This window comes from Musca domestica, unplaced genomic scaffold (genome assembly GCF_030504385.1).
Source record: "Musca domestica strain aabys unplaced genomic scaffold, Musca_domestica.polishedcontigs.V.1.1 47, whole genome shotgun sequence".
NCBI lineage: Eukaryota > Metazoa > Arthropoda > Insecta > Diptera > Muscidae > Musca > Musca domestica.
This window is the reverse complement of record NW_026712338.1, coordinates 3,865,363-3,891,764: the sequence shown is the minus strand read 5'-3', so window position 1 is coordinate 3,891,764 and position 26,402 is coordinate 3,865,363. Positions and strand designations below refer to the sequence as shown.

The following is a 26,402-nucleotide window of genomic DNA, read 5'->3' as shown; positions in this document are numbered from 1 at the left end:
TAGCAGTTGGTGATAAACGACCTAAAGGAGTACATGCATGTAGCACCGAAGAAACCGATAGATTAACGATAAGGTAAATAAATTCATCAAATGCTTTTCCGAAATCTACAAAGATATGGAGTCACCTAAATTATAAATGGCAAATACGATATCTGGTCAAATTGACGGTAGTTAATATCCAGGTATTAGACAATCAAAAACGTTTGACTTGAAATTGGGTGATGCAATGCCGAAAATTTGTAACTAACCTATTGTCCAAAAACTAATACACACTAGTCCCACTAGAACCAAAGGATTATTAAAATAAAATTGGTAATGTGTTTGGCCACTAATACATGTAGCTCAGATTGTGTCATCACAACAACAATTGCACACAAAGGACACAATTACACCGAGCTCTTTTTCCAGTGGAGTGTGATGGACAAAATTAAAACAAGTACAAATGCTCAGATATTGATACTTCCAATGTGTTATTAGTACATATTATTGCGCCTAATAAGAAAATGTGAAGATGCATTGCTTCGATAAACGCCATTCACCCATGTCATCTACAGTTTTTTACGTAAATGAAATTTTTTAAATATCTGATTCTTATGTCTTATTATTATCTTCCTTTACGTTGAGTAAATGTTTTTTTTTTTTAATTTGTCAAATAATAATTAAAATATTTTTAAGAAAATTTATCATTTGTTTTCATAATTATTTTGACCTTTCTTAAGAAACAAGTGATTAAAACACTCTCACATCCATGCAAATGATCAAAAATTGAAAGATAAATCTTGACCTTTAATACCTCTGCAACGACTGATCCATGGTACAATGAATACAAGGTAGGCTAACTTTGAAAAAAATGCAAGTATGGAGGTCTATCTGTTTGGCTTGTAATGTCAGAATTACTATCAAAACAATAAAAAAGCAAACAACTTGTTGCATTTATTTGAATAAATAATTGAAAACCGCGAAGACTGAATGAAAAGTCAAATATCTTTTCAAAATCATGTTCTATATATATCTCTTATGGTTTATTTCGCGACAAAAACTGTAGATTTGTGGATGCATACGCAATAAGCATTTTGAAAACACCCAAATTTGAATATTTTCTGTACTATTTTTTTTATTATTGAAAAGAATACACACACATAACAAATTAAGTCGACATATTAAGCCAGAAAAATAAAAAAATTTAAATCATATGGTAGTTCTGCCCTACCTTGAATTTATTGTACCATGGACTGATCCTAATTTGAGAACTTTAATTGTTTAACGTGTCAAATATGTGTCGTCTATACATGGTACCAAGGTAGAATTACAAGGTAGCCCTATGAGGCCAGCTGTAGGCGACATGATATGTCAAACGAATTGGTGTAATATGAATTCGCCCTACAGATACATTAATGAAAACAATCCTAAACAATTATTAAAATTGAAAAATTTGGAAGAAGTTAAAAGCAAACCAAATATGAGGTGTTGTGTGGTTTGTAAACGAACGCATATTGGAGGACAAACAAAGACCAATCCTTCCTTTAGTTCATTCATATGTCTATTCACCAATTCTAATCCCTCAAAGTGAAAATAATTCACCCAGATAATAGCCTATGTTCTTTTATATCTTCATCAGATCATATTTGAACATTAGATCTGGTACCTATTCTACAAAGGGTCGAAATATTGAATAACATTATTCTCATAAAATGTGATATTATTCCCCTTTTCTCTTCAAAGTATCAATATAGATTTAGTGGTAAGTTTGAATTATTTAATTTTATGATACGTCCTTCAAATAAAGTAAACACAAAGAAATGGTCAAATTCTGAGGATATAAATCTGTCGAAACTCCGGCTGAACTTTTTTACCTAAAAACAGATTTGTGATAAAGTGCAAATACAATACAAATAAAATATAATCGAGAAGGAGTAGTATTTCATGTGGCCAAGCAAGGAGGAAGGATTGAAATAGAGTACGATGTGTGGAATCAATTTGAATCCCTACTCCAAAATCTGTTGTCATAATTTTAACCCGAAATATTTGATTGGAAAACGACCCAGAGTACTTACCATTTCATAGCTTCTAAACTGGAGGAGAATAGTTTTGAAACTGCGCAAAAATTAATTCTTTTTAAAGACTTTGTTCCCTGTTCCAATTTTTTCATAATTTAAAAGGGGAACGTATCATCTTTACACTCATACAAACCAATATGGGATAGAAATAACCAGTGTAATATTCGGCACGGAATGTTTATTGATAGACGAATCCTTTAAGACCTTGAGATTAGAAATTGGTCTCATTTCACAAATAATAATTTTTAGGTCTAAAATAAATAAAAAAAATCCACTATATGAGATGCGCAAATATGCTTTCTTCAAAAATCCATAATTTGAGAGCGTTATATTTTCTTTAAAAATCGAGGATTTGATGTGTTGAAGGAATATAGATTTTTTATAAATCCACGGAAAAGTCCATTATTTGGAGCAGCAGCTTCTGTAAATTATCCTCATTTTTAGAGGTTGTTCCGTGGATTCTTGCCTTATTTCGAGTCTTCGACTGTTTGTTTGCTTTTACACAAAATTTGCTTTTACGCATTTTTGACGAAAATTGAGGCATTGCATTCATTTTTCGCGCTTTAACAATGAGGAAAAATATAAAAATTAAAAAAAAAAAAAAATGAAAGCAACTCGTTGCATATAATTGCATATAATGACAGGAAGCGGGCATAGCCTCAGGACTGTATTGATGTTGTTTACGAAGCTGTTCTACCTTCTTATTGTACCATGTGTCTATCTATTAAGAAATTACAGAATTTTGAAAAAAAGTACTATGAACCCACAACTCAGATTTACAAAATCGCATGTTTGGTGTGCAATGCGTTTTCCCCACAACTCAGATTTACAAAATCGCATGTTTTGTGTGCAATGCGTTTTCCCCAATTTTGGACTTACAACCTGTTTTTACTACATATCACGAATGAAATAACATTTGGATTTTTTGTAGGTAACACCGTGTTACGGAATTCACCAAAATTATATACATTTCTACAAATGCCTACATTTTATAGGACCCTACATTTGATTTTATTTGTTTTTTTAGCAAATTTTCTTCTATTTCAAAAAAGTGAAGAATTGTTTGTACAAATTCTGTAACCTCAAAATAGTTATCATATTATTAGTGGGGAACTGGATTTGTTTCGTAGAGAGTGTAATGTTTCGGATTGAGATGCAAAACTCATTAATCTCCACAGTGTTTTACCAGGACAAGAGTCTGTTTATAAATCCCAAATCGTAGCTTAGATCAATGATGACTAACAAAAAAAAAAAAAAAAAACAGATCACAAGCACTGAAGATTTCATGCGTCGAGCCGTTTGATAATGGATCATTTTTTTTGTTTTCAATATTTAGAATTCGAATCAAATCGGCAAGGACAACTGGCAAGTTTCTTCGAAACACATATTACGATAAATTAAGTTAAAACCTTTTTGTGTTTTTTTTTTCGTTCGAGACAAACGTAGGGATCTGAAATTTGCAATGAAAAGTAATGCCAGAGAGACTCTGCAATGCATTTTGCCGTGGTGTGAATGGTGGCTGTTTCTTGGAAGGTAGTATTTGTTATTTATTGAGTATTACTGAGAAGTTATTCCATAAAGCATATGCGAGCTAAACATCATAACAGCCCAAGTTCGACTCAAATGCTGCTAGCAAATCTTTTTCAGAGAAAATCTTGTTTTGAGACGGCAACATCTGCAAACCTAGGTCTGTCGTTCAAATCCCAGTCGGTCTCAGCCTTAATAATTTATTTTTCCAGAAATCATTGCAAATGGAAGCTCTCTGGCTTCCTTTTTACAGAACAATTCAGGTAATGACACTCATCCCGAAGAGAACTAAATTAATAAAATCATAAAACGTAATCTCCACCCTATCCGGCTCAATTTCAAACAGTTTAAAATTACTTTGACACATTGACAATGATGTTACTATAGTAAAATGTTACATTGCATCCGAAATTATTTGGCACATGTTTATTAAAAAATAATAAAACATATATTTTTGTTAGGTATGCGGTATGTTCAATTCCTACCGCCTTCTAATGTAAATTTCATAACTAAATACCCCAAGAAATATACGATTACATACAAATGAAATGACCAATTTTCTAACATTCTATTGTGCGTCAGAAGTTAATTTTATTTCAATAAAAAACGACGCCTGATTTTTTTTTTTTTGTTTTTCATTTGTTATTTTTCTTCTGATAACACGTTCTATATTAAAGCTTCCGCCTGCTTGATTTCACAATAGGGCCGACCAATTTCCTTTTGTTTAGTTGTCATACTTTGCCGATAAAGCTCGATATAGAACAACAATGTGCCTGAAAGATAGCACGGTGCCGTTTTGTAATTAAAACGCAATTTAAATTACTGATTATATTAAAAAATAGAAAATACGCACACACACACTGAAGTGCTATTTATCAGTGGCAAAATGATATATGTATAATAGTTTCGCGTTAATAACGGTGATGTCGATCATCGAAACAGGAAACAAAAACATTAACCAATTTGATAGGCAACATCTGATGAATGTTTGTAGCGACATCTCCACTTTATTTTTGTTCGTCATATACTAAAAACGAAATTTCACATACAAAACATAGAATATCGTTGAAATCGAAAAATAATTAAAGTTAAGTTTTTAAATCTATGCCACAGAACTGTTTATTGTTTCACAGAATGACATTTATTTTGTTATCTGCGCTTCTCGGTTTATTTGCAGACGAATTCGAAAGTATGCCTTTGTTGTCATTACCGATTTGATATACATGTATTTGGAATTCTGACTATCTCTTGAAAGAAAGCTTGTCGAACGTTTATTTGGAATAATTTATTGAATTATAATAAATATACATATTTATTCTTCTGACTCTCCTAACTAACTTCCTCCGTTCCGTTATAGAAAAAATATTAATATATATCTTATATTACATACATATTTTATTTCATATTCAAATATATACATATTACTGTTTGTAATCGTAATGTAGAGAAGAGAATTCATGTATGTCATACGAAGATATTGTTCCGCTAAAAGAAACAACAAGGTTGTAGGTATCAGGAAATCCGAAATCCAAGAACAAATTTCAATTTAAGAGACTGCACAATTCCTTTATTTAAGCTAGCAAATGCAATTATGTGTTTAACTGCCACTTGAGTAATGCTTTGAATGACATTTTGAATTCGTTTAGGAAATCACGTATCGGAGATGGAACTTCGGATCCAGAATCCGATTGGTAAGTCAACAAAATACAAAAACAAAAAAATAAAACCTACTAAAAGAAAAGCTTAACTAATGGGTTGTCTAATCGGCATGTACGCTTTGTTAAACAAACAAAAACCAATTTAAATAAGAAAAAACAAAATCAACAAATCCAATTAAATAAAGCACACATTCGTAATAACCATTTTTTGAGAAGTAATTTTGTTTTTTTTTTTTCGCATACCTATTTATATATATATATATGAATAAAAGTTTAGAATTGCTAATTTGATGCCAGTTGTCCGATTGACATACATACCTCCGTATACAATACTTTTTTGAAATTTTAGTGCTCCTTCTTCTTTTATTAGTGGTACAGCAAAAGTTAACATGACCACGACAACAACCGAATGAATGAATAGCTCTGTCGTTGGCAAATTGCTTCTTGTTTCCGTTTCCGTTTCCGTTCTGTTCATTTTTTTTTCACATAACATTCTTTATTACGTTTCTCATACATACTTATTTTTCATAAACGAAGTTTGTTGGAATTTTGACATAGCCATAAGTGATACGCTGCAGTTGCGTTCTTGTAAATACGTTGCGTTAAATTGAACTGTTAAATGTCCAACCTTTGTAATGGAGAGAGTTCACGGACTGGTATCCGCACCATAGTCAAGTCTTGTCTTAGCGACGTTGAAAACTCCATGCCAAAACCGTATGTAGGAAATATAGAAGTAAAATGTATGATAAATCTAAGGCGGAAACAATTGAGTTGTAGTTTAAGCTAATATGAATAGATTGGAATGAATTTCCTCTTTTAAGTTTTCCAAAATTATTGTTCGAACTAAAACTACTAACCCTGTGTTAAGTAACTTTTTTCACAGTTATTTTTTATCAATAATATTTTTGCTTTTGTTTTCTGTTTTTGCTGTTGGTTTTTGAAACTCAATGTTGCTATTCTTTTTTTAGAAATCGATGTGAAGTGGATTTGCATGTGACATGTGTGAGATGACACAGACAGACAAACAAACATACAATATTTGTTGTATGGGTAGTAAATGTTGTTTACGTTTCCGTTCCGTTCCGTTTACGTTTCGATTTGCCTTTACGTTTATGTTTCGTTTTCATACTCCACATCCATTCTCGTCCGTAACCGTATGCCCCCAACGGGGTGCAACTGTATGTGTAGATAAGTGCATCATAGTCTCAACCACTCTCCACTCCATCTAAATGTTGATAAAACTCGCTCGCTCGCTCGTTCGTTCCGTATCTGTGTCATCCAAAAGTTTTGTAAGTAGTCCATGTTATTGTAACGTAAGTAGACATCTAAAGTGTTTTTTTCCGTTTTTATTTCTCCTTCCCACTGTTATTTCGTTAGAAATTTTTACCATTTTGTGCTTTAAATGTGTATTTATTATTGGCCTTCGGAAACATTGTGTGGCCTTATTAGTGATTGACAAATTGATATTTAACATAGTACTCTTACAACAACAGGACACGTTCAAATCAACGATGGATGAAGCTTCGAACAACAGTTCAAATATCATCTGCAATGCAGAAAAAGCCACCGCTGAAAAGGGAAGACTCATTTCTCAAACGATTCTCCACACGACAAATACCTGAAGCTCAGGTAAGTTTAATAACAATTAAAAGCTTTGTGAATTATTATTTGGGCAATTGTTATTCTTTATTTTACGTTATTATTGGTCTTGTTGGTCAGATGGTTTAAAATTGAAAAATAAAACATAAAAGTAAATACTCGACGTTGGGCATGGCCGATCCTACCCTACAATACTGTAATTTACGGAAGCAATGTGTTAATTTGCAATTTAAAAGTAGATGTTGTGATAGAACTGAGAGCTAATGTTTTCAAAAACCATACGACCTCTAAAAGATACAAATACACATCACCTTACTGGCTCCAGAGCAAATATCACAAATTACCCATCCGAAACTGTTTTTTTTTCAAACATTGCATTTCATTCTTCTAATAATGTCACATGGCGATACAAAAGGGTTACCTCGGCTTTTGTATTTCCCCTATATTTACCCTCTGTCGTGTTAATGGGAATTCAAAATAATAGTCGAAAATTTCGATTCCGGTTTATATTTACATATATCATCAATGTAAAGGTCAGAAGTTCCGTTTTCAGGCATCTAAATGTAATTTAGCTGGGAAGTGACTTTCAGCATTAAAAATATTTGCGGTTTAATGGAAATTTCGGTATTCCTCGCACTCAAGTTAGGATCCATCTCAACCGCTTAATATTATTCCATGACTATCCAAAATTGTGGGTTTCTTTCCCGTTCTAAAATCTTATTTTTTCTTGAAATTACGCGCCGATAGGTTCTATTTTGAATCCAATTTTAAATCCATTTCGTCAGCATCAGACTATAACTACGACCTTAGCTAGGCGAAATGGGAAGATCGATATACCTAAAGTCACAATTTGACCAATACGCAATTCCCAACATTTTTTGTTCTGTCCAAGGACGAATTCGTTTGATTATATATACTCTTCCCATTTAACAGGTTATGAAACATTTTGTATCATGCTAAACATTTGAACCTATCAATTGTTTACCGATTTGGTATTTTAAGTATAAATTAAATCAAAGGCATATTTGAGTCATATATAAAATGAATTTTCCAATACTTATTCCATAGACAATATAAAGTATAGACGAAGAAAACTTGAAACAGAATTATTCGAAGACGATTTTAGGGAAAACGTTCCACTTGCATAATATTTATTTAACCAGTAAAGAAAGTCTTAAAGTCGGGAGGGTCCGACTTTATGATACCCTACACCACATTGCTAATTTAGTAGAACTCTGCATAAAAATTAAAAGTTTCTTGGGCGAATTCAATTATACACGCTATGATTATAATTATAAGTTAAAGTTCAAAGGTCTAAATATGCCGAAGCATTTGTATCTTTAAATTCGGACTTTGAAATCGGATAAAGATATATATGGGAGCTATATCCAAATCTGAACCGATCTCCATAAAATTTCGCAGAGATATTTCTGAGCTGTTTTTGATATATTGAATATCGTTGTTACGGAGTGCATATTACGGCTGTGGGTAACAAATATAACAAATCGGATGAACAGTATATATGGGAGCTATATATAAATTTTGACCGATTATCTCCAATTTCAATAGGGTTCGTCCTTGGGCCAAACAAATGATTTGTGCTAAATTTCATTTGGATAGGGCAATAATTGCGATTTCCAATTGTGATTTCCAATTAATGCTAATCCGCCTATTTGTTAATAGAGTGCCATATCTAATGTAATTCCGTTGCACAAAAAGTAATTCAATCTCAGAGACAATTATTTGAAGAGAGGTTACATGAAGAGAGGTATCGTTGCTTAATTTCTATGCAATATTGAACATGGCTTGAAGTATTTATTTAATTTATATTATTTTGTTGATTTATGTCGAACTCCAAATAAAAAAGCTATAACTTTTTGATTTCAATGCATATCAACACGAAGAATTTGATAGAAAGATAAAGGGAACTTTGTATATAAAATAAAAATTTGCTAGCTCTAAAAACGCATTTTATAGTTATGTCATTATTTGAGTAATTGATAATGTATAGTTGTTTATTAAATTGTTTAAAAATTGACTTTATCAGCACTCGAAAATAAGCAGCGCTGTCGGCAAACTCAATTTGAACGTTTCTACGTCGATATCTTTATTCTTATTCCTTAAAAAATTACACGAAATTAAAATGGAACCATATAGAGGACTATGCATTTGTTTATTAAATTAGTTAAGATCTCACTTAAAATATTGTTAACCAAAAAAAAATCATTTGCACTTTGTATGTTTGTTTTTACTCATTTTTGAGTCAACATCCAGTTTCCTATAATCGCACTTAAATTTGCGAGCCACTGTGGCAGCATTAATAATGTGTGGATGATCCTTTGTTGTGGATTATTTCAAAAACACGGTCCGGCATTGATTCCACTATTTTTTTAAGGAGATCCGAATAATTTTTTCCCAGACTTGTTTAATTCTTACATCTAGCTCTGTTACTGTTATTATGCCGACATTTTGGGCATTATTTGCGTAAACTTTACGGACATTGTATCCCCACAAGTCCGGATCATTAAGTTCATTAAACCAACATTTCGATTGTTTAGAAACATGGATTCACACATTTTCCATCCATAAATCATCTTTCAACAGTTCGTTATAAATTGTACTGTTCTTTTTGTAGGAGTGAAAGAGATATTTGATTTGCCCACACCATAACGCTGCCGTCACCGAAATTACGTTTCGAACATCGTTTGACCTGAAGTCGTGCCAATAGGATGAGTATGAGTCAGGACCGTCTAGATTAAATTTCTTTTCGTCAGAGAAAATTACTTTTTTCCCCTTTTTTACATTTTCTTGCAAATTTAAGACGATCCACTTATGATGCTTTCTTATACCCTTATATAAGTTTAGACCTAACAAACAGTGTAAAATTCTAAGACGATTTAGCCCTCTCAGTTCGTCCGTCTGTCCGTCTGTCCGTCTGTCCGTCTATTGTAATCACACTAGAGGCAAAACGAATAAAGATAGGAAGCTAAAATGTTGTACCAATCTGCTTTTGTCTGCTGGCAGGTCAAGTACGAAGATTGGCTATATCGGTCCACCATATCGTATAGCCCTCATATAACGATATTCGGTATTTTGATGCTTTTTAATAATTGTTTGAATTCTATACAAGAAGTTCTTCGTGACTACTTCGAAGAAGTTCTTCGTGACTTAAGTTCGTAATGGGTACTACAGCCTAAGATAAAAAATACTTATGCAGCAATACGTCTTCGTATAGCATCCACATAAAAGTTTTTATGGATAATATTCAGCTTTTTAAAAACAAATTTCCCATCTGCTTTTATAGGAATCTTCTTCTTAAAATATCACCAAAAAGTGAACAAGAATAATAAAAAACAAATGTTTACTTTCAAAAAGCACCGTTAAGCATTTTTATAGCATACTTGTGGTAAGATTATGATTCGATATAGCTATGGAAATCAGAATTTTGAACATATGACCTCAGTAGGCAGGGCCCTGTTAGTCCACGGTTTCTCATAGTCTCCATGTAACGGTATCTCACGATATTTGGTATTTTGACGATTTAAGCCACAGAGTATTAAAAGTTCGTCCCGTTTTGTCTTGTTATTGTTGCATTTCTCGAGGATGATAATTGTTACGTCCGACGACAGAAAATATCGCCTAGAAAAAGATACACAGCGAATAATTAATCTGGATCATATTCAAGAAGTGAAACCAAACATCCTGGAACGAACGTGCAAAATCTTAAGGTCATGAGAACGAGGTTCATCCCATAAACAATATACTTGGAAAATATTTGTTTCTAAGAAAATTCGAATATAACACATTTAGATCTCCGAGCAGTAAGTCATTTTGCACGCGTTTAATGGTCAGGTTCTAATTTATTGCCGAAGCCCGTCTCCTCCATAAATCTCTTTACGGATATATAGACCACAGGATTTTTGGCACTTGCAGCATGTTTTATACCCTCCCCAAACTATGGCGAATATGTTAACTTTGTCGTTTCATTTGTAACCTTTTCATGCAAACATTTTTGAGGCTACAAATATTTAATATAATACCCACAATAACATTATCTCCCGATATTCGGTATTTCAGAGTTGGACGCGATATTAGATATATCTGCGTGAGTATCACACAACGATAAGGTCCACATTTCGATATGTTTAATATTGTGATCACCATACCGATTTGAGTGACTTTCCAATCAACTATTTAAAGTCTCATTTGAATTTCCCAACCGAACTCACCCAGAGGAACATTTTTCGCATTTTGACAATAACCCCAGATTGACATTGTAGAAATTCAACAACAAATGATTCCACAATAATATAACTGTTCATATAATAGAGGTTTCATAATATTTGCCCCAATTTTTCGTTTATCTTATTAAATACTGCTAATTAGATTCGTTCATTTAACTACTCAAAATGCGTAATTTGTTCCTTATTTCGTGGATTATATTTTCAAACAAATCTTCATGTATCGTACTAACTTTTCTGCTACACCAGTTCGGTAAGAATATATTCATATTCAGTTTTTTCCTTAAATGGATTTCAGCTCCATTCGTTCACCCAATACTTAACTTGGCACTATTGAGTACTTTTCGTACAATTGTAGTACACATTTCCAAAACCACGTCCATATCTCGATTCTAGATACCAACAGTAACCTCAATATCAAATTTTAAGATTCCAGCCATTCCATTTAGTAGTTTTGAGAGAAGTTGGTGAATTTAGGAATGCGTACTATGATTGTTCGAAAAGTACTACGGGTACTTTGGTATTGAGTGTATAGATATAGATTATGTAATGTATAGAGCTGGATTCTCGAAATATGACAATGAGGTCTCTTTTGGTATCTGGTGTTGAGATATGGGGGAAATTTTGGAACTGTGTACTATAATTGTCCAAAAAATACTAAATGGTAATAATATTGGAAATCGGTTGTTTGAAGTTAGGATTAGAATATTTTAACAAAAAGAAAAAAATATGCACTTTAAGTACTAAAAATGCCTAACACGAACTCTTCTCTTAATTTTATGGTGGACTTTTCGCTGACGAAGCAGCGGGCTCTTGCTAGTAAAAGCAGTATTTTTTAATTGGGTCTGTGGTGTAATTCTCTAACAAAGTTAATTATCTAGTACAGCAATTTTCCAATTTTCCACAAATTAACAAAATTGTTTGGCAAATTACCGACGAAAATAATATCTCATGAGAAACAGAAATATCAAATGCAGATCAGCATAGTTGTTGATGGCTTCACAATGCCAAAATATGCCAAATATTCAGGATGTTTCAATGTCCGACCATGTAGGCTGTACTGGATTTTTTTTATCTCTTAGCCTTACGACTTCAGAAGGTATATATAAATTGATTCGCCCAACATGTGTCCCATAAAAACAATGGTTTCAGTTCATTTTAGTCGACGTAACCATGTGCTCCGTCCCTCTTTCTGATCTGTTTGGTAAGCACCATGGCTCAATAAGAAAGGTTGCTCAACTTAAAAGAAAACTAGAAAAATGCAACTCTGTACTGGAGTCTTATTATGTCAAATAGACTTTTAAAACATGCAACAATTGGGTTTGTCTATCAATATTTTTTTTCACAAAAATAATATAATGCGGAAACCTACAAAACTTGATTGGAATATTGGTATCTCTCAACAAAATTGAATCCAAGATAGTAGGACAAGATTGTTTTATCTCAAAACTAGACATTTTTTACTCGTTAACGTGAAAAATATGAATTTATATTGTCCCTAAATTTGAACAAATTTCAAATTATTTTTCTTTTTATTCAAAACAATACACACACATATACAAACTGTGTATGTGTTTTGACAGAATAGGGGGTGCTCAAAGAAAGAAAAATTATTTAGGGGTTAACTTTGTTCTACCTTCTGTAATTATACCATGATAAACACGATAACTCTTAAAAAGCGTATCCGATTTAGTCAAATTTATACGTCCAGCCATTTCTACCAAAATTACATCGTGTTTACCGTACTCCCTGTTTCAAGGGGTTTTGAATAAGCCCAATAACTCTTTTTTTTTGCTTTTTTATACCCTCCATACTATGATGGAGGCCATTCCGTTTGTAACACCTCGAAATATACATTTGAGACCCCACAAAGTATATATATTCTTGATCAGCACAAAATTCTATGTCGATTTAGCAATGTCTGTCCGTCTATCCGCCGGTGGAAATCACTCTAGCTTCCGAACGAAATGAAGTAGGTTGATGAAATTTTACTCAAATGTGTATTATGTCTGCAGGACTTTTGGTATTGAAAATGCTGTAAGTTCGGCTAAAAAAGCTGTAAGTTCGGCCGGGCCAAACTCTGAATACCCTCCACCATTTGGTATAAATTTAACAATTTTCAAAAAAATAAAATCCGTTAAAAATTCTGTTAATATCTTTAAAATACCTAATGTAGCCGTATATTAGAGTCTATACGACGACGTGGACCTGCATAGACAACTTTTCTCACAAGCTATTACAATGCGAAACTTGAAAAAAAACCAGTAAAAAAGTCCTAAAGTCGGGCGGAGCTCCACGTAACAATTAAAAGTTTTTATGGGAGAATTCAATCATACAGGCCATGATTATAATTATAATTATAATTTAAAGTTCAAAGGACTAAATATGCCGAAGCATTTGTATCTTTTAAATGACGGACGGATGAGCAATATATATGGGAGCTATATCTATATCTGTACCGATCTTCACCAAATTTGACATACTAGCTTCTAGACTGAATTCGGTAGTATGTGCCAAACTCCATCCCATTTGGGTATATTTTAGACGTTGGGTGCAAAATAAAAGGTAAATCGGACGAAGTTATATATGGGAGCTATAACCAAATCTGAACCGATCTCGTTAAAATTTAGCAAAGGTATTTCTGAGCTGCATTTGATATATTTCCCCAAATATTGTTGTAACAGAATGCATATTACGGCCGCGGAGGACAAAAATAACAAATCGGATGAACAATATATATATCTGAACCGATTTCGATCAACTTTGGCATACTTATTTTCAGGCCTAACTTGGTTGTATGTGCAAAATTCCATAGTATTCGGGCCGATATTACACGTTTGGTGCACAATAAAAGGCAAATCGGACGAAGATATATATGGGAGCTATATCTAAATTTTTACCGATTATCTCCAATTTTAATAGGGTTCGTCCTTGAGCCAAACAAATGTTGTTTGGAAAATTTCATCTCAATCGGATAATAAATGGGACCTGCATTTTGTCCACAAGAATACATAGACAGACGGACGGACGGACAGACGTACTGACATGAATAAATCAACTTAGAAAGTGATTCTATGGAGATTCTCAAAAGTAACTAAGGGTCTATCTCGTTTCCTTTTTCATGTTACAAACAAATCCACAAAGACATAATACCCTTACCACTATGTGGTGTAGGGTATAGAAATCTGTTTATAATGCAGCTAAAATCATCAAAATACCGAATATAGGGACGTAGCATAGTGGTTACAAAACGTGGATCTGCACAGACAATTTTCTGTCATAGGCTGTAGTATTCATTACGAACTTCAAATACAAAATTTGAAACACTTTCGGTAAATAATGTCGCTAAAATCATCAAAATACCGAATATCGGGAGGTACCGTTATATGGGGGCTATACGAAGACCTGTACTTGCACAGACAATTTTATGTCGTAGGCTGTAGTATTCATTACGAACTTCAAATACCAAATTTGAAATAGTTCCGGCAAATAATGTCGCTAAAATCATCAAAATACCGAATATCGGGGGGTACAGTTACATGGGGGTTATACGAAGACGTGAACCTACATGGCCCATTTTCTGTTTTATGCTGTAGTATCTATTACAAACTTCAAATACTAAATTTGAAACAATTCCGGTAAAAAATGTCGCTGGAATCATCAAAATACCGCATATTGGGAGGTACCGTTATATTGGGGCTATACGAAGACGTATAGATCCGCCCATTTTCAATACTAAAAGTCCTGCAGATATTGTACACATTTGAGTAAAATTTTATCAACTTACTTCATTTTGTTCGGAAGCTAGAATGATTTCCACAGACGGACGGACATTGATAAATCGACATAGAATTTTATGCTGATCAAGAATATATATACTTCGTTGGGTCTGATATAAGTATTTCGAGGAGTTACAAACGGAATGACAAACTTAATATACCCTCCATACTATGGTGGAGGGTATAATAACACATATTATGTGCAAAGGTTAGAATATAAAGGTGCACTGCATCAAAATAAACCACTTCAATTTTCTTGCAAAGAAAACACCTTCCAATATTTTCAAATTAAAGCTAACGTTTTTATTTTGAATTTATAATTATTTTTGAAACATAACTGACATAACTGTTATGCGTATACATAAAATGTCGGTCAAAATCATTTTGACAATGAGATGTTGTCAAATGGATAATTATGAAAGAATTAGAAGCATATAATTGCATGACTTTACATTCTTAATACTTCCATGTTGTGACTTCAACACCCAACTTTAAATCTGTCAGTACAGTTACATGGTCGACCTATATTGTCCATTTCAATACCAAAAGTCCTACTGACCTAGCTGAATTGCCAGACCTGAATAGATTTTTTATCCTACTTCATTTCGTTCGGAAGCTGGAGTGATTTCCCCAGACGGACAGAGCGGCGGATGTCGCTAAATCGACATCAAGAATATTTATACTTTGTGGGGTCTAAATTCATATTTCGAGGTGTTACAAACGCAATGTCAAACTTAATATATCCTCCATACTACGGTGGAGGATATAAAAATGAAATTAGAACACAAAACGTCATATCGCGTTTGACATTATGGAGTCAGATAAGCTGGGTTTCGCTGCTAACTGGTGATAATTGAGCCACACTACAAACCCATCTGTTATGTATGTAGCGTAGAGGGTACTTGTAATTTTACGGATACTTTTCAGAATTATCCATATTTATTAGACAATCTTATTAATAATATCATTATTATTATTATTATTATTATTATTATTATTATTATTATTATTATTATTATTATTATTATTATTATTATTATTATTATTATTATTATTATTATCATTATTTGACTATGCCCAACCATGTTCGTGCAGAGATGTGGTTTTAAATTATTAACTTAATCCATGATAATTTATTTTTATTCTTACGCAGGAAACCGTAGAAGACACAGGGTCCGAAAGTGCCTCTGGAGACGTTGATAAAACTGTGAAAAGGCGAAGACGTTACCTTCAAAAGCGACGTTCCGTTGTTAATCCCGATGAAAATTTCCATTTCTACTGGTTAATGGTGTTGACAATTTGTGTTTTGTACAATTTATGGACGCTTATTGTTCGTCAAAGTTTCCCCGAGCTGCAGGTATGTTTAAAGCTCCGTACAATGCCTGCTGTGTTTTGGTGACAAGTTTTCTCATTTAACAGCAAGCGGTTCCGACATTTTGGTTTTTATGTGATAGCGTAACAGATGTGGTATTTGTTATTGACATTATCGTCCAGTTGAGAACTGGATATTTGGAACAAGGTCTCATGGTATGTATTGCGGTTGTCTGTTGGCCCCAAATCGAGGTTTCTCGAGTCATAATACAATTCGATCGTTTGTATCCAGGTTTACGATGACAAGAAATTGGCTAGCCATTATATACATTCTAGAAATTTTGTATTGGACATGATCTCGCTGGTTCCGTTTGATCTGCTGCAGCTGCGAATGGGTCCTCAGCCATTGTTACGTTTTACTCGCTTCTTTAAGGTACATTAACATTTTTGTCCGGTTCTTCTTTATTGGAAATACATTGAGACGGGTATCTCTACTCACAGGTTTATAGATCTGTTCGTTTTTACTATATTGTTGAAAGTAGAACTGTTTGGCCAAATTTATGGCGTGTTGTTAACCTAATTCATATCCTGTTGATACTGGCCCATTGGTTCGGTTGTTTCTATTATTTATTATCCGAAGCAGAAGGCTTCCAGGTAAGTGCAACACACATTTATTGCTGTCTCCCAACATTCTTATATGAAGTGAATATTTGTTTCAGGGTGACTGGGTTTACCCATACCGTCCGGGAGATTATGCTACATTGACTCGAAAATATTTGGGAAGTTTGTATTGGTCAACTCTTACCTTGACCACAATTGGTGATTTGCCAACACCGGAGACAAATGCAGAGTAAGTCTCATAATCATGTTTGAAATAAATGAAAAAGTGTGTACAATCGTAAGCGCGGATTTGAATCCCAGTTTTGTACCATGTTTAGAACTTAGAAGGACAGCCTTCTCTGTTGGCGAACTGTAAACTTTTGCCTTATGTTATGCAAATCAAATTCAGATAGAATCAAACTGAGAACATGACTTGTTGGGCTTGTACACGGATTTCATGTATAGGTACATCGATGTAAATCGAGTTAACATCTGGGAGCTGGGAGATTCATATCAACATGTGACATTCGCCGGCAGTAGATGTGGTTGACCTTCTAGCTTTACATTGATTTACATTGGGTTATTGTGTTACTCCTTAGCGACAAGCACACTAAAACTATAACTAATTACATACATACATATTTTGTATTCAATATTTCGTACTCAAATCAAGACCAAATTTTTCGGTGGACGGCCCAAGATCGATCCCGAGGCGCGGAATCAAATCCAGATTACTTCAGTTTGGTTCAAGCTATGGGTATGCATATAACTTTACGTATAACTAAGAAACCTCTCTGGAATAAATATCGGCAAAAAAAAAGTTGAGGGCTGTCCGCCAGTCGTAAGAAATTTAACGAACAAGCCAAGCCTAGTGTTGTAATTTGCATTAATCTTTTTATTTCTTCTTGATAAGAATAAATAGAATCAAAGTTTTCGAAAATCTCGGACAGCCTTCAACTGTTGATTGTGATATTCATTTCAAGGAGTACATAGTTCCTTCATAACCATCTTTGTATGTGAAGTCATCCTTGTTTTCGAAAACTTTGATGAATCCTATTTAGGAGTGTGACTAGGTAAACGATTAATCCTAAAATTATGGTTCAATTTCAGATATGTCTTCACCATAGTGAGTTATTTAATTGGTGTTTTTATCTTTGCCACCATTGTCGGCCAAGTTGGCAATGTGATTACCAACCGAAACGCAAATCGCCTCGAATTTGAAAGGCTGCTGGATGGAGCAAAAACCTACATGAGACACCATAAGGTATGGTAACTTTTAGCACCCAGTTGACTAGATTTAGTATAGATACGATTGTTAACATCTTACAGGTGCCTGGTGGTATGAAGCGGCGAGTTCTTCGTTGGTACGACTACAGTTGGTCCAGAGGTCGCATCCAAGGTGGTGGCGACATAAATACAGCCCTTGGCCTTTTACCAGATAAACTGAAGACGGAATTGGCATTGCACGTAAATTTGAGTGTTTTAAAAAAAGTCACCATTTTTCAAGAATGCCAACCAGAATTCCTGCACGACCTGGTGCTAAAAATGAAGGCGTATATCTTCACTCCTGGAGATTCAATATGTCGCAAAGGCGAAGTGGCTAGAGAAATGTTCATAATAGCAGACGGCATCTTGGAAGTGTTGAGCGAAACGGGCAAAGTGTTGACAACCATGAAGGCGGGTGATTTTTTCGGCGAAATCGGAATATTAAACTTAGATGGCCTTAACAAGTAGGACAATGGCAAAGGAAATACATTCTTAAATACTCAAATTGATCTTTATACAAATTCTAGACGAACTGCAGATGTTCGATCGGTAGGGTATTCCGAGCTTTTTTCCCTATCCCGTGAAGATGTATTGGCGGCTATGAAAGACTACCCAGAGGCTCAAGAAATACTTCAAACGCTGGGAAGAAAACGTCTAATGGAAGTCAGATGTGTTAATAAGAAACACGCCAAAGCCAAGGCGGACAAGGATGCAGCCAATCACCAAGGACATCACCACAGCCATAGCCACCATGTTAATCACAGTGATAGTAGCGAAAATAGTGCCTCAAAGAAGATTGTCGATAAATTGAGACATGATGTCAAAGGATTCCGAAGTGTACTTAAAAAAACCAGGTAATTCAAACATCTATTAGATATGGGAATTGTTGTGGCGTGGCTGATACAAAAGTTAAGCGTTTTTTTTTTTTGACCCAACACCACAGATCCTAACGAAATTTGGCATGAGGCCAGGTTAGGATCACAATAGAAGTCTATATTTTAAGCCTTTTAAGCAAGGTGAAACATTGCAGTAGGTCAGATCTTTAGGCAGATGATGATCGGATAAAGGTTTTGCGGGCAAACTGAATTATAATTTTGTGTGAGAATTATCAAAATTCCGATACAATTGTGAATACCTTATTACTTGAATAATGATATATCCAAACATATACAAGGGACTGGATTTTAATATGGTACCGAGCAAGTGCCAGATACAACTCTCGCATCACAATATAAAAATATTTGAAGACTCAAATTCAGGTTGCTGCAAGATATAGGATTCACATCGCTAGGACTATTCGAAAGGAGGAACGTAATAATATCAATTCCCAACCTTTAAATGCAAGAACAAGTCCTATTATTGATCTCAGTATCTCAAAGCGTTATTTCATGCTAAGCAAAAGGGTTTTAGATCTTGAGAAAGTCTTGTGTAGGGGTTCACATTGTCGGCCCCGCTCAGCTTCAGCCTTTGCACTTGTCTTACATTACCTAATAAAAAATCATAGAATTATAATCCTGAGATAGTAATATGATCAACGTATACATTTTGTTTTGGCAAACGTCTAAGAACATCACGAAGAAGTGATGAGTCATTGGAAATGCAGCCGCTACACAACACATCCCCTAAAAATGGAAAAACCATGCTGAAACGTATGTCCCGAGTGCGATCCGATGAAAAGGAAGAGTCGGCGGATGTGAAGGCCGAATTGCACGATAAAACTCCCAGTCCCATTGGGGCCGGGTTGCCGCTGTTGCAAAGACTGCGTTTACTCAAAGAGAAACAGGTATGTATGCGTCCCGCCTGTGTGTTTGTAAAATCTGTATTTCTTTTTTTCTTCTTCTTCATTATATATATATATATATATTTTTTTTTTGTTTTTGGTTTGCAACCCCACATTCAGTTGCTGGTAATCATTATTTTCATTACTTGTATGTATGACGTCAGCATTTGACACAATAACTAATGATGATGGCGTTGATGCAAAATCACACTTTTGAAATGTGCTTATCCATCGAATAATGCACAACTCAATATGCGTATGCACCAGAAAAACGATCCGAAAATCAAAGTCAATCATCAATATTCATATCCGATATTCATGTGTTGTTTTAGATTCCGATAGAGACTATATGGAATAGAACGCGTTTGAAATCTAATAGATATCAAAATCTAGGCGCTCATCTGATTAGGATGGAACTTTGTTCTACGTAACTGAACTGATCACTAGGGTATGCCTCGCCATATCGTCAAATTCAATTCTTTGGTAATAGTTGAGCCAAACACAGTTATTGAAATAAAGTCAGAGGCGGCTTTCGCTGTGAATATTTTGGTCAGAGTACTAGAAATATTGCAAAGGAATTCTAGGAATCGAGCTTTGATATTTTGCATAACACTAAATGACGGTTCCTTTTAATATATGAAATAAAACAATGCAGCTCAGTCGACAATATATAAAAAATCAAATACTAGGGGCTGAGCGAATTTCGATTTCGATCTCATTTTGTACCGCACGATATCACACATTAGAGAATGCACTGCACTTTGGCTTCACGTTATTTTTCCTTAAATCACGTTTCAGTTCGACCAGAATTCTGCACACATTTCTAAATTAATATCTTTGGCACCCAGTCTTACCTTAAATTTCAAAAAAAAAAAACTAATCAGGTAATAAGAACTACACTGGCTTCTGTTGCACTGTTCAGCTATAAAACTATAAACAAATAAATCTCATCTTAAACTATATCTTTTTATATTCCTTTGACCACAAGGTATTATGTCCTTGTGCATTTGTTTGTAACAGGTAAAAAGAAACGTGATAGACCCATCGATCCTTTTGATGACCTGCATAGAATCACATTCTGAGTCGATTTATGCATGCCCCTCAGATTTATGCATGCCCGTCTTTAAACTGTAGGTATCTTGCCCTCAACCAGGGTCTACATTGTTTACGGCCTAGCTATTAAAGCTATATAAATATCGAGCATAGCTTTTTGAAAAAACTGCATCCATGAAGACGGAAAAACTTAAAGAAAATAACAGCCAAAATAAAAAACAGTAAAGAGAGGTGAAGAGTCGGACGGGCCGACTATGTGTATTTAGTAGAGCTACCGTAACAGAAAAAATTATATTGGGAATTTATGTGAAGTAATCATACCAACTTTTACCCAAATAACATTTCTAAATAGTGCATGATATGACTTCGATAAGGATTATATTAAAAAATATTTATAGGAGCAATGGATATACCGAGTTTAATCGAATGGTAAAATTCGGTTGAATATGAAATGATGAAATGATATATATGGGAGCTATATTCAAATCTGAGCCGACCTCGATAAAATTTGACAAAGTTATTTCTGAGCTGTATATATATATATATATATATATATATATATATATATATATATATATATATATATATATATATATATATATAGCCGACCTCGATAAAATTTGACAAAGTTATTTCTGAGCTGTATATATATATATATATATATATATATCGTTACTACATCGTTATATCGTTACTACGGAGTCCATATTGCGGCTATGCAGGATAAATTCAACAAATCGAATGAACAATATGTATGGGAGCTATAGCTATGTCTGAACCGATTTCCACCAAATTTGACATTCTGGTTTCTAGACTCAATTTGGTCGTAAGTACCGAATTCCATTCCATTTGGGCTAATATTACACGTTTGGTGCACCATAAAAGGCAAATCGGACGAAGATATATATGGGAGCTATATCCAAATATTGACCGATCTGGATAAAATTTAGCAAGGGTATTTCTGAGTTATATTTGATATATTTCCCCAAATATCGTTGTTACTGACGTGCAAAATTCCATATTATTTGTGCTGATACTACAAGTTTGGTGCACAATATTAGGCAAATTGGACGAAAATATATATGGGAGTTATACCTAAATTTTGACCGATTATCTCCAATTTCAATAAGGTTCGTACTTGGGTCAAACAAATTATTTGTACAAAATTTCATCTGAATCGGGCAATAAATGCGACCTGTACTTGGTTTACAAAAATACATGCACAGACAGACAGACGGACGGGCATGCATAAATCGACTCAGAATGTGATTCTATGCAGATCATCAAAAGGATTTTTCTCGTTTCCTTTTGCTGTTGCAAACAAATGCACAAAGACATAATACCCTCACCACCTTGTGGTGCAGGGTATAAAAATCTATTCAGTTTTGGCTTATATTACATACAGGGTGAGCAATAACCGTAAAATCGGATGATCTAGATAAAATATGGCAGAGGTATTTTCGAACAGTATCTGATGCCCGGTATCGAATATCATTGTTGAGGAGTGCATGTGGGAGTACATGGGAACTTTATTCTTATCTGAACCGATCTCGATAAAATTTAACAGAGGTATTTTCTGATGTCAGGTACCAAATATCATTCATGTGGAGTACATGTTACGCATGTGAGGACTTAACACCCCAAATCGGATGAAACATATATATGGGAGCTATAGCTTTATCTGAACCGTGTATGTACTTACTTCTACACTGAATTCGGTCGTATGTGCCAAAATTCAGGTAATTTGGACTGATATTGGCCGCTTGGTACAGAACCCGAAATCGGTTGAAGATATATATGGGAGGTATATATAAATTTGAAACGATTCTCACCAATTTCTATAGAGTTCGTCCTTGTGCCAAACAAACATTGTTTGGAAAATTTAATCTCAATCGGATAATAAATGCGACCTGCATTTTGTTCACAAAAATACATGGACAGGCGGACGGAAAGTGATTCTAAGACGATATTCAAAAAAAAAAAACTATGGGTCAATCTCGCTTCCTTCTCCATGTTACAAATAATTCACAAAGACATAATAATACCCTTACGACTATGTGGTGTAAGTGTATAAAAGTAACAAGTAATAAAAGTGTAAGCTCGGCCGGGCCGAACTTTTACCCTCCACCACTTGGAAAGAATTTAGCAATTTTCAAAAAAATACAATCCGTTAAAAATGCTGTTAAAAATATCAAATGTAGCCGTCATATTAGGGTCTAAACGATGAAGTCGACCTGCATTCAATTTTGTCATAACACATTATAATATTTAAATGCGAAACATGGAAAAAAAATCGGTGAATAATGTATTATTATATGGGGGCTATACCAAAATGTGGAACTGCACAGACAATTGTCAGCATAAGGCTGCAGTATCCATTACTAACTTCAAATACCAAATTTCAAACAATTCCGATGAATAATGTCCCCAAAATCATCAAATACCTGGGGACCTAAATGGCCCATTTTCAATACCAAAAGTCCTGCAGACATAATATACATTTGAGTAAAATTTTATCAATCAACTTAATTTCGTTCGGAAGCTAGGGTGATTTCCACAGACCGACGGACATAGCTAAGTCAACATAGAATTTTGTGCTGATCAAGAATATATGTACTTTGTGGGGTCTAAAATGTATATTTCGAGGTGTTATAAACGGAATAACAAACTTAATATACTCTCCATACTACGGTGAAGGGTATAAAAAAACCAAAGCGTGGACCTATACATACAATGTTTCGCCACACGAACTAGGACTCATTATGACAAATACCAATTTTTAGACAAATCCGTGAAAAATGTGGCAAAAATCAAAATACAGAATATCGGGAGGTACCGTTACATGAGGACTATACCAGAACGTGGGTCGATATATTTGCATTTTCAATACCAACCATCCTAGACACAATACAAATTATTCTGCTAAATTTTGACGCTCTACGTCAAATAATGTAGGTTGTAGGGTAAGTGCGCATAAGTTCGGCATGTCCCAGTAGTCGGCAGTTTTGAAATTTAAACTTAAATAACTAAGAATAGAATTGACCAAATAATGAAATAATTGCAAAAAAGCGTCAACTGTGTTATCTGCTCTCTTTCTGTAAAAAAAACAATGGACTCCGATCATTTATGAAGAGAGAATAACGGGTTTTGGCAGTGAGTGTCTTCCAACGCGTGCGATAGTGCTTGTTTGTAAAGAAAAATTAGTGGTGGCGTCAATTTAATAATCGATTTAAGTAAATTAAATTTAATACTTTTGGAATCAGAAATATTTTATAATAGTAAATAACAGTCTAAAGATCATTTTATAACTTAAAAAACATACATAATCAAGAATTTTTCTCTTAAATTATTTAATGCCGACATTAGAAAGAGAAAAAAGAGATTTGCCAGTAGTCGGCAGGGGGTGAAAAATATCATTTTTGACCTATTTCACCAAAACTTGAAAAAAGTATTAAAAAATAATCCAAAAACTACTCACATAAAATATAGTTTTGAGTTGGCAGTTGCTTTAATTTGTGCTTTTTGACCAACTTTTCTAAATTAAGTAGGTTTTTTTTTAAATCAGCTATTTGACGTTGAAGATAGCGGTGGCATTTAAAAAAAATTTTGGTTATCTAAAGGAAAAAGATCAATTCACAAATTCCAAATATAAGAAAGGTACTTTTTTATTTAATCTCAATTTTTTTTCAATTGAAAATCCAAACGTTACTGAAGGAACCATACTATTCTTGATTTTCTACCTATATTTGGTTTAGAATGATAATTAAATAAAACACAATTTTTGCCAATTTTATATATACAAATTCAATTGTTGTTTATTATTCCAAAACTAAACAAAATTTGGAATCTGAACAACTTTATTTTTCTGCAATTGAAAGATTTCACTCAGAATGTCGAAAGATTGAAATATTGAAAAACCTAAAAGTGCCGACTACTGGTACACTTACCCTATCGTGATTTCAACAGCAGACGGACAACGTTAAATCGACTTAGAATTGTATGCTGATTATAAATATATACTTTATGGGGTCTACGACGAATATTTAGGGATATTACAAACGGAATGACAAAGTTAATATACCCTCCTTTCCAAGGTGGAGGGTATAAAAATAACAGGAAACAGAATTAGAGTTCTTGTAGTCACAGATCCATAGAAATGTTGTCAACATCACAAGATACGCATCATATTTTATTTAGAAGAGCGAATCAATCCTTGCATTTGATATTTTTTTGTTGTCCAATTGGTGACATTTCGAAACATTAGATACAGTAAATGTTTTAAAAATCATCAACCAATCTGTTTTAAAATATTATCTATAGCATTTTCAGATTAAATGAAACCTTTTGCAATTCAAATTAAACTTTTTGCAGCGGAAATGAAACCTTTTGCAGTGGAATTGAAACCTTTTGCAGTGGAAATGAAACCTTTTGCAGTGGAAATGAAACCTTTTGCAGCGGAAATGAAACCTTTTGCAACCGAAATGAAACCATTTGCAACCGAAATGAAACTTTTTGCAAATCAAATGAAACTTTTAAATTTATAGAAGGAAAAATAACAAAACATTTTTATTTTTAGTAGTTTTTAAATTAAATCAATTAATTATAACTAATATATTGACAAAGAGGATTTTTTATTGATTATAAATATCTACATTTATTTATATTATTTCTGAAATTTTCAATTATTGTAATAACAAATGGTTCTTTATTGATTTGATATAAAATGCTTCCATATTATTAAATCCCAAATGCTTAACGATAAAAAGAGAAATTTAAACAAATTTTGGCCTTTATAGGTATGGCCAGGACTGAAATGTGAAATTAAGCTTTACCACAATTTTTATAGTTATAGTATACTATTAATCTTACCTAATAAAGGATTCCCGCTTAGCAGCTTTATTGATCATTAAATCAACTATGATCATGATTGTATATACTTTATGGGGTCTACGACGAATATTTAGAGGTGTTACAAACCGAATGAGAAATTTATTATATCCCCCTTTCATGGAGGAGATTATAAAAAGGTACCTAATTCGGGTCCTTTGAAAAAAATACCTTGAAAAAACTTTTTTCAATCTTTCTGCATCTACACTTGTGTTTTATGGAAGCTTTAAAAAAATTATAAAAACATAGATATTAATAATCAATAAAAATTCCTCTTTAACTATATATTAGTTATAATTAGTTGATTTAATTTTAAACCTACTAAAAATAAAAATGTTTTGTTATTTTTTCTTCTAAAATTCTAAAAGTTTCATTTGATTTGCAAAAAGTTTCATTTCGGTTGCAAAAGGTTTCATTTCGGTTGCAAAAGGTTTCATTCCCGCTGCAAAAGGTTTCATTTCCACTGCAAAAGGTTTCATTTCCACTGCAAAAGGTTTCAATTCCACTGCAAAAGGTTTCATTCCCGCTGCAAAAAGTTTCATTTGAATTGCAAAAAGTTTCATTTAATCTGAAAATGCTATATATGTTTTAATAATTTGCCTTATCAATAATTTTGGGCAAACTTATAAAATAAAATAAAATAT

At 33.6% G+C, this 26,402-nt stretch overlaps 1 protein-coding gene across 1 annotated transcript in view; it reads left to right on the top strand.

Moving 5' to 3' along the window:
• The window catches only part of LOC131804698 (uncharacterized), a 120,619-nt gene that overhangs the window by 76,402 nt on the left and 17,815 nt on the right, over positions 1 to 26,402 (top strand). The window contains exons 4-15 of the mRNA XM_059127760.1: positions 5,231 to 5,275; positions 6,736 to 6,871; positions 16,015 to 16,218; positions 16,281 to 16,388; positions 16,465 to 16,605; positions 16,674 to 16,826; positions 16,892 to 17,022; positions 17,446 to 17,529; positions 17,883 to 18,036; positions 18,102 to 18,502; positions 18,566 to 18,892; positions 19,605 to 19,821. Coding sequence (XP_058983743.1) covers positions 5,231 to 5,275; positions 6,736 to 6,871; positions 16,015 to 16,218; positions 16,281 to 16,388; positions 16,465 to 16,605; positions 16,674 to 16,826; positions 16,892 to 17,022; positions 17,446 to 17,529; positions 17,883 to 18,036; positions 18,102 to 18,502; positions 18,566 to 18,892; positions 19,605 to 19,821 — 2,101 coding nt within the window. The remainder of the gene's footprint in view (positions 1 to 5,230; positions 5,276 to 6,735; positions 6,872 to 16,014; positions 16,219 to 16,280; positions 16,389 to 16,464; positions 16,606 to 16,673; positions 16,827 to 16,891; positions 17,023 to 17,445; positions 17,530 to 17,882; positions 18,037 to 18,101; positions 18,503 to 18,565; positions 18,893 to 19,604; positions 19,822 to 26,402) is intronic.